The 10,205-nt window shown below is 43.0% G+C and overlaps 1 protein-coding gene across 1 annotated transcript; it reads left to right on the forward strand.

Moving 5' to 3' along the window:
- Positions 1-3,458: 3,458 nt before the first annotated feature.
- LOC127784269 (RING-H2 finger protein ATL46-like) lies at positions 3,459-5,325 on the forward strand. The gene has a single exon (XM_052311464.1). It carries the CDS (start codon positions 3,850-3,852, stop codon positions 5,011-5,013), a length of 1,164 nt encoding a protein of 387 aa, XP_052167424.1. The 5' UTR covers positions 3,459-3,849; the 3' UTR covers positions 5,014-5,325.
- The last annotated feature ends 4,880 nt before the right edge of the window (positions 5,326-10,205 follow it).

A 10,205-nucleotide genomic window follows, 5' to 3' on the forward strand; every position in this document is an offset into this window, starting at 1 on the left:
GATTAAAAGACCGATGGAACTTCATGTCATATTGGCATATGGTCTTCATTTATGTGTTTTCTGGTCATGATAATGGAAAATGTACGGATCAAGCCAAAAAAACTGGCAACAACCAGCAACTTGTTGGCAAGAAATCAAGAATAAAAACGAGAAGGTCCATTTCATGCATCCCAAGCTACGTCGTCATATAAAATGAGGAGAGCTCTTTTATGCTAATTGACAAAACAAAATCAATAATTCTTAATGGACAAAGAAGCATTCCATATCATATATTGAGCCCGCTCTACCTACATTTTGGAAATTCTTAAATGCATGTCGTCCAGTGTAAGCTATGGGTTGCTTTCAAAACTTAATGCTAGATCACACAGGCTCCTATACCAAGAGATGGTGATCAGATGTCAGTTAATTAATAGCCATCTGGTTGCTGGTGCCCTATAATTCATTAGGTAAATAACATAATGTTTTCTACAGTCACGGAGACATGTTGTGTTGGGCATCACCGAAGTCTTTAAATGCAACATTTATCACTAACTATTTTATTTCTAAGAAAATGATGTTGATCAATAATTCCTACTGATAAAATATTTGGAACCCTGAAAAATTTGCAAAATTATTTTTTTGAGAGGAATCTAGCGAAGGAATAACAGCGTTCAGACTAAAAGACTATATATATACTGCACTAGAAAAAAAAATCAAAGTTCTCTGTATGATCACACAAGATTAATAATCCACTAAACCAACACAAAACAATGTAATCATACATAATTTATATAATGTGCACAAATATTTATCCTTCAGTTTGTGAACTATATGTTGGTGCTTAATTAGCTGAGCTTCAGCAAAAAAATTGAAGAAATCTTAATTTAGAGTTTTACTAAATTATTAGGATGAGGATTCTTCAACATATATATGCTGTTCAACTTCTTTGCATAATGGGTACGGGGACTAGTAAAAAAATCACCTAAAATTATTCTTAAAAATCGAAACCTCTTAAATTATGTATGCCAGAGCCCATAGGTCCATCGATCTATATATAAAAGGCTGTCCAGGTAATAAAAGCCACCATCACTACCAACTACAAAAACAACGGGGGTAAATTTTTCGTTGGTTACGATGGAATCTAAATAATAGTACTACTAATTGTTGATCAAGTCGTCTAAACTCACAGGCCAACATGAGCTATCCCCAGTTCGAAATATTCCATGCATAGTTATGCATTGGATCAATGAAACCACACAGAGAATCTCATCACTGTTTCTATCTGCACAAACACTTAATCTAATCCTCCAATTGTGACACAGCACTATAACCACCATTTGCGACGCATAATTTCACGGTGCTTGTTGTATGAACAACATTATTCAGTCCACATGAAGTAGGAAAAAGAAAGTGCCACAAATAACCTCAAAATATGCTGGTTCAATCTTCTGAAAATACTCATAAGGGTAGAATGTGCTTATGTATTTATAAGGTTAAGTGCGCGCGCATGTTGTGGGCGCAACTGAAAGAACTCTGCATACGAGTCCGCATCTCCTTATCGAAAAGTGCCTCTTCCATGGTACTTCAGTTTCAGAAAAAAGGAAACCCATCTATGATACTAATATACAGGCCCCAGGATTGATATAGAACCACATCATATTGAAGCACTTACTGTCAATTAGTTCATGCTGCCAATATTATTCTCATCTTTAAACATCACAGTTCGTTAGTGCAAGCGGGAATGAGAACACCACTATCTTAGAAGAAATTAGTAGAACTTAGTTTAGAATGTACAGATGTATGCTAGATACCCTCACTACGATTCCATATTAGAACCGGAATAGTTAACCAATGGAATAGGTGTAGGTGGTTTGATCGTTTCCTTTTCTTGTAGATAGTTGTCCTAGTACTAGTGGCAGTTTACCACTGTGTTTCTAAAAAAGAAAAATCTAAATGAGAAACATACAAATGTCCAACACAGTAGAATCGTTCAACGGTTCCCACGTACGTATATTAAGTACCCATCCAAGTTGTAGTATCTACTACTACTACTACTTGAGAAGCCACTCCAATCCAACCAACATGATACTACATAGAAAACCCAAAAAAAAAAAAACACCAACATTGCTAGGCCAATCTAGCCAGCAACATGCCAGAGTTACCAAACCCAAGTTGACTAATCCCAATTTGTGATGAAGCTAGCCTCCCCCTCCAATGCATGGCTAACTAACTAGCTGCCAATAATGCAGATTTAAGACAACAACAACACACGTCGACCCATGCAATGCAAGGAGAAGAGAGAGAGAGAGATACATTAGCTAGGTTGGCTGCTGCTGCATGATTAGATTAGCCTGATTATTAGCTTTGACTTTGCAGCAACAAAATAGTACTACGTATATACTCCCGACTCCAAACATGGTGATCTGGCCCCCAGGAAATGGACGAACTAGCTGAAGCAGTAGCAGCCACAACGCCGACCTGACCTGACCCTGATCGATGGCGAGCTTACACCGGTACCTTTGTTTGTGTTTACTTCACATCAAAATTAAAAATTTAGTTAAAATTAGAACTATATGATAGAAAGGTTAGAAGTTTATGTGTATAGAAAAATTAAAAATTTAAAGAAAAGGTTTGGAACTAAACCATGCCCAAACCGTCCTACTCACTCCTGCAGTCTGCAGAGAGCGTAGCAAGGTACCATGCGTGAGCCCATGGCGAGATCCTGCAGCCCTGCCATATCATTCCGGTGCCTACCTGCCCCTGCCCCTGCCCCATCACAAGGACACCGTGCCGTATTCTGCAGGAAGAAAAACACCCAGTGATGGTAGCCATGTACCCCCCACATTACCAGTACACACACATGCGCACTACATACTTTGTTCATATTCATGGTCCCCCCATTGTTAGCTCTAAATATCGCAATCCCGAAATTTCGCCGAATTTCACAACCATATGCTGCATATTATAGTGCTAGCTCCGCGATATACCAAATCGCGGTAATAGTTCGACCGTAAATGAGTAAAGTCCTCATGAAGGGATGATCCCCGGTTGTAGGAAGAAAAACAGCCAGTGATGGTAGCCATATACACACACTACTAGTACATACTCCACATACATACGTATATACATGGTCCCCCTCTATTGTTAGGCTTGAATCTGGCAATCTCGAAATTTCGCCGAATTCGACCAATGCTCACAACCATGTTCTATCTCATTGCCCCCACGACCTGATACACACCAAAATCACGGTAACCTGCTCTTGTACCGTGGTGGATCGTATAACCGATCTAGGTCTTGTAATTAGTTCACACCAAACTTTCTCTAAACTTTTAACTTTCCATCACATTTAAAACTTTCCTACTCACATAAATTTTCAATTTTTTTTTAAACTACCAACTTTTCTTAAACTTTTTTCCAATTTTAAAAACTAAACAGAGCCCAAGTTGTATAGTCCTTACGAGGATATGATGTCCGATTCTTACCGGTCGATCGGCAGGTCGCGGTCGCAGCCATTTATGATCGAGTAGCTGCGAAAACGTGAGGCAGGGACACACGTACGTACAGGCGCGCGCGCCAACCACCTCCCCAACGCTGACATGCTGTCCCCTCTTTAACTCGCCCGCACTTTCCGTATTCTCCAAGTGACCCCAACTCTAGCTAGCCATGCCCAGAGCCGAGCAAAGAAGAAGAAGAAGCTGGCTCACATGGCGCGTAGATAGCCAAACCTCCCCAACCACCGCGGCCGCGCAATAGAAAACCGCCTCCCTCCCTCCATTATCCAATTTATCCACTCCCTACAACACGACGACGACGGCGACGAGGAGTACTATGATGATGTTCTAGGTAGACCGATCGAGCTGCTGCATTGTCATGGCGGGAAGGTTTCTTCTCGGCGGCCGGGAGATCGTCAGGACGGGGGATGATGGCCCGTTGGATGATGGTCCGGCCGTGGCGCCGGCGGCGGGGTCGTCGGCGCCGGCGACGTCTGCGGCGGCGGCGGCGAGGGTGACGCCGGCGGTGCTGTTCATCACGGTGGTGCTGGCGGTGGTGCTGCTGGCGTCGGGGCTGCTGCACGTGCTGCGGCGGCTGTTCCTCAAGAGCCACCGCGCCAACGCCAGCGCCGAGGCGGTGGAGCGCCAGCTGCAGCAGCTCTTCAGCCTCCACGAGGACGGCTCCGGCGGCGCGGGGCCGGGGCTCGATCAGGCCGCCATCGACGCGCTGCCGGCGTTCACCTACGCCGAGCTGCTCGCCGGCGCCGCCGCGCCCAATGGCGGCGGCGGGAACGGGAAGAGGCAGTTCGACTGCGCCGTCTGCCTCTGCGAATTCGACGGCGGCGACCGCCTCCGCCTCCTCCCGCTCTGCGGCCACGCCTTCCACGCCGCCTGCATCGACACCTGGCTCCGCTCCAGCTCCACCTGCCCGCTCTGCCGCGCCGCGCTCTCCGCCCGCGCCCTCGCCGCCCTCGCCGCCGCCGCCGCGGACACCCCCGCCGCCGCGCAACACCGCCAGCCCGACGTCGAGGACCAGAAGCTGGACCACCACCACCCGCCGCCGCCGTCCGACGAGCCCGCGACCAGCTTCGTGCTCTCCGTCAGGCTCGGCCGGTTCAAGAACACGCAGCGCAGCGACGGCGACGCCGACGCGAGCGGCGGCGGCAGCCGCTGCATCGACGCGCGGCGGTGCTACTCCATGGGCTCGTACCAGTACGTGCTCGCCGACGACAACTTGCTGATCTCCGTGCACTGGCGCCCCGGCGATGGCATTAGCGCCGCCACCGCCGCCGCCGCCGCGGGCGCCAATGTCGCCACGGCGCGCACTGGCATTAAGCAGGGCGGCGGCGGCGGCGGCGGCGGCGGCAAGAAGGTGTTCGGCCGAGGCGACAGCTTCTCGATGTCCAAGATCTGGCAGTGGCGCGGCGGCGACAGGAGGCTCCCAGTCCTCCACTCCGACGCCTCGCCGCCGGCGGACGACGGCTTGCCGTGGGCGACGGCGGCGGCGGCGAGCACGCGAACGAGTCAAGAAAGCGACACCTGATAGATACAGCTACCAACACACACACACACACACAAAGATGTATGCTTTCTTGTGCCTTTTGTTAGTGGTTAGCAATAAGCATTTCTTGATAATAGAGTTTTGCTGATAATTAATTAATCAAATCACCTATGTATAATCAAGCCATGTTTTTCTTCATCATGTTTTTTTTTTCTAATTTCTTTTGATCCTTTTTTTTTCTCTCCTCATCTTTTTCACTGTACAATATACCACCATCACAACTGACATCCAGTTTGCTACATATATAACCAATAATTTCTGTACTCTTATCTGAATATTCTTGTGCTTAATCAATCTCATAATGAACTTGCATTACTTTGCTTTGTACCATTGGCCTAGGCCTTAGTCCCAAAGCCAAGGTTACTGTTTAACACTAACACTAATGTCTCATTCCGAGTACCAGCAACGCAGTGGCAAGGTGACAGGTGTCTGCTGTTGTTGCATGTGTCCTCTCACTTGTGCAATTGCAATGTCTCTGTTCACACTTAACTCTAGGATTGGTACTTGTAACTTTCATAATTTTAATTAGGCAGTTGAAACTTATGTGATGATCAGCCTCCTGATATGTGCCCCCTGAGATTGTTATATTTTGATTGCTGAAGTATAAGTAAATTTGCTGAAGTATAAGTAAATTGGCTATAGTTTTCCATCAGCTTAAGCTTTTGGAGCAAACTTGGTTGGTCGGGCTCCTCGCTGATGTGCTTCCCTATCAATTATTGGGAACCTTGTTAAAAAAATTATCGGTGTTGAGGAATTTTTTTTTCACCGTCGATTGGGTTTGAGGATGTCGCTGACTTTGTTATTGAATTATTATGGTTAAACTGGCTAGTGCACGTATCTCAATAAGATCAGTTAAACGAAAAGAATTATTTGACCCACTCTGTTACATGTCCAATGCTTGAGACAAAGGGTCTGTGGCCAGGGTTCGTCATTAAGGACCCCTCCGATACGATATTATTTCGGTCAAAATTTTTAAATTTTTCATGAATTTTGGTAATATTTGTTTAAATTTAACTAAATTTTGTTCTAAATTCTGAAAATTTCGCCATATCGGCACCGCCCGATACAAACACCGAAAACGAAAAATTTAACCTTTTCTATGGCCTATGGTGAAGGGTGGATGGCAGGCTGAAATGGAGACTCTCAACGGGTTTAAATTGATAGTTGATGAGAGGTTGCTAAATTGCTAGATTCATGTATAGTACTTGTGAATTGTGATAACAAATGAACTTTTTATATTATCCTCTCAGCTGATCTGCATTTGTTATATGTACATTGTGCAGTGACAGTCAGTGGATCACACCTCGGGCATGGTGAGCTAATTAACTCTTCCTGAACTATTATAATTTTGTTTTCTTTTTACTTAGCTACTACTGGAAGACTGACAGTTTACTTCCCTGCCTAAATATGACCATTGACGGTCACTGGTTGTTCCAATGCCTTCTTGTTTGACTTAAGAACAAATTGTATTTTTTAAAAAAACAAATTGCACCTTCTGCTCCTTTTAAAAGGCAAACTGTATCTTTTAATTGTTTAGCTCAAGGAGACATGGACCGTGCAACACAATTTATGATTTTGATATAAGCTATAGTAATCCCTTCAACTCAAACCAACCCCCCCCCCCCCCCCCCCCAGATGCATGTCAGCAATTAAAAAGGATCGTCCTACCACCCTCAAGATGTCAACAAGGATGGGAACATATGAACCAACTGATGATCATCCTCTCATAATAAGGGTAAATAGCCTTAACAGTTGAGCTATCACAAGTAATAGCCCCCCCTAAACCGTGCAAATTTGCTGACATGTATGAAGAGCAGAAGATGTACTACTCTTGCACGTAAAGCGTAAAGTTTGTTTTCTTTGTTGTCTCGTTAAGTTTTAGTTTTATGCATGTAACCAGGTACTGAAAATACCCGGTGTACCGGAATAATTCAGACGTGCTCTATATAGTCATTGTTTTTGTTAGATAGAGATTGAAATGATATTCCGGAGTGTGAGATGGCGTGGTTGTAGTGGGCGCTGGTGAAATCGTAGTTGCAGTGACAGAGCCAAAAGGATTTTTGAGCGTGACAAATTTAATACGTACCTAGTATGTGCTCTAGAAGTTTCATCATCGGTCTGTTCAATAATGTTAAACTTTAATGGAGTGTTTGCCGATGACCTTGGTGGCCGCTAGGGTTTCCTTACCATCGGGGGTGGGGTTACCGCACCCTAGCGGGATTACCGTGCGGTAACCGTGGCAAACCGTATAAAATTTATCAAAAATTTAAATTATTTTTAAAATTTATTTAAATTTGTTGGGGGTTACAGCGGTTTTATATTTATCGTACTTGGTGATAAGCGTGATAACTGTACGATTACTGCCGGTTTTTTAAACCCTGGTGGCTGCTCGGTGGCTCCGGCCCTGTTTTGTTGGTTATGCATGTAACAACCTCCTAGGTGGAGAGAAAATGAGATGAGGAGAAGTTACAAAAGCGATGAAGTTAAGCAGCACCAACCCTTTCTGTTTGTTTTCTTCAGTTTCATCAGTTACTATAGCAATTCGACAATCTTCAGGCTAGATGCGATTCAGGGAGAGGCGAGCGAGAGATTTCTTGACAATTTATAATAAACTAAATGCAGAGATGCACTGCATTTCGAACAGTGCAACACCCTTATATTACATAAATATCATAGGCATTGATGATCACTGCTTGCTCGTCGATCATAGGCATATGCTTGTTTGACTAAAAGCAAATTGCGTTTTTTTCCTTTAAAAAAAAGGACTAAGAGCGAATTGCATCTTTTATTAGTTGGGTCAAGGACTCAAGAAGACATGGACGGTGCAACACATTATTATGATTTTTATATAAGCTTTATACTAATCCTACAACTCAAATCACCCCCAAGATGGATCAGATCATCCTACCACCCAAGATGTCAGCAAAGATGGGAACACGTGACCAACTAATCATCCTAATAATGAGGGTAAATAATATTATAACCATCAAGCTATCACATGAAGTACGTATCCGTTAAACCTTGCAACACACTGACACATATAATCTAAATGTAGCTACATTCCAAAGCGTGCAACACTCTAACATAACAACCATAGACATTCGAAACGTGCAGAGATCTTTCGGCTACCTCCATAAGGTGGTGAGCTAGCCGATCTAAGTTCGAAGTCTTACCCATTTTATTTATTTGATATTAGGTCATTTCCTAATATTCGTGTCATGTGTTTAATCCGCACCCTGAAACCGGCAAATTCATGTGCCATTTGATGAAGATAGATCATAATATCGCATGGCAAGACGATCAAATTAAATTCGCCATGATGAGTCAATAGGTTGCCAAGAAATATCATCCTAAACGGCTCATATGAACTTCCTGATCAAATTGAAGCAAGGTTTGGTAGCTAGGTAGTACCAAAGACTTGCATGAGTGAGTAAGCAGAAAGTTGCATATATGGAGAGTGTGGCGAGGGCAGGAGGCAGTGGATGGTTTGTCGCCTCTGCAAAGTGCAAGAGAAAGCTAGAGTATATATAAAGACTGATGATCGGTCGTGTTTGGAAGATTAGCTAGCGCCATCCGCAAGAAAGCGTCCACTGCCTTTTTCCTTGCTGCGGTCCTTGTCGCCTAACGGTAGCCTCCTCCAACGCACGGTGGTTACTGGTTGGAGTCAATTGGGCTGGGTGTGTTGCATGCTTTCTTTCCCAACTTTACTCTCCTTTTCTTTTCTACGCGCGCACGCTTTCCGAACAACTAAACGATACTTTCACTGTCCCAATTGCAAAATGTTGAGTCATATTATGGGTAAAATCTTATCCTAAATTGCAACATTTTGGATGAAGTGATATATATATTTTTTAAAAAAATATATCTTTAGGAAAGTTGTTTTAAAATATTATATTGATATATTTTAAGGTTTTTTTAAGCTAATACTTAATCAATCATGCACTAATCCGTCGCTCTGTTTTATGTGCTAGGCGAAGGAAAGGTTCTATATACCCATATTTCCAAATGCAGCCTTAAGGCCCCCTTTGATTCAAAGGAAATTCATAGGAATTTTAGAGGATTTCATTCCTATAGGAATTTTTCCTATATAGCCCTTTGAATCAAAGGAATGGATCTTATGGAATTATATGAAATTCCTATGGATTGCCTAATGCCATGCAAGTTTTGGAGGAATTCTAACATGAGGTAAAACCTCTTAGAAACTTTCCTTTGAGTCTTTATCTCTCCTCTAATTCCTGTGTTTTTCCTGCGGTCCAATCAAACGATCATTCCTGTGTTTTTCCTGTGTTTTGCAATCCTCTGTTTTACACTTACATTCCTATCAAAATCTCGTGTTTTTCCTATTCCTATGTTTTCTCATTCCTGCGATTCAAAGGGGCCCTTAGTGTTTTTACACAATGAGATCTGATAAACCGGCCGGTTCCAAAAACAGGGTTGTAACCGGAGTCCTCTTCTTCTTCTTTTTAATTGATGATAGAGTTTAAGATATGTTTGGAGTATTTTAATTTATGTCGTAATTAAACTGTTTGCAAACAAAATAAATTAATCGTTGGTAAACAAAATAAATGGTTGCTTACAACGAGGAAATTATATGCATTAATCGTTGGTAGCTGAAAGACAGACAGCTTGGATGGTGAATTTTTAAGTCATTCTAAAATGTTCAATTTCATCCTCCAAACTTAAAACTTGTATTGTCCTACCATAAAGGTCTTCTTGTTGGAAATAATCTCAAAGGATATGCACTTCCAAACAGTTTTCTGGAAAACTTAGTTAAAGAATCAAGGGAAGAGCCAAATATAAATATTTGAGTTGTAAAACCAAGGGAGTTCATACTAGTCTGAACAAAACAGACTTTTCTAGCGAAGTTAGGTTCCTCATAGTAAAACCTGTTTACATTTCAAGTCCTAAACTTCATTACTGATACTTATATTTATAGTTAATTATTTTTCTAGTGTTAGAGAATATATCCGTAGACGTCTATATTGTTTTACCCTGGAACGCTGTTTTACACAGCCCAGTTCCCTGAAACCCTCTGGACCCTGGTGGTTAGCCTGTGGCTGTCCGGATGATGCCTTGTGCCATGAAAAAATGGAGCACTGTGGCATCACTATTATGACCCCATCACTCCATCAGTACTAACATGCACTTTATACGGCTAATGTTTGGATCAAAGC

Source organism: Oryza glaberrima, chromosome 9, assembly GCF_000147395.1.
Source record: "Oryza glaberrima chromosome 9, OglaRS2, whole genome shotgun sequence".
Lineage (NCBI taxonomy): Eukaryota > Viridiplantae > Streptophyta > Magnoliopsida > Poales > Poaceae > Oryza > Oryza glaberrima.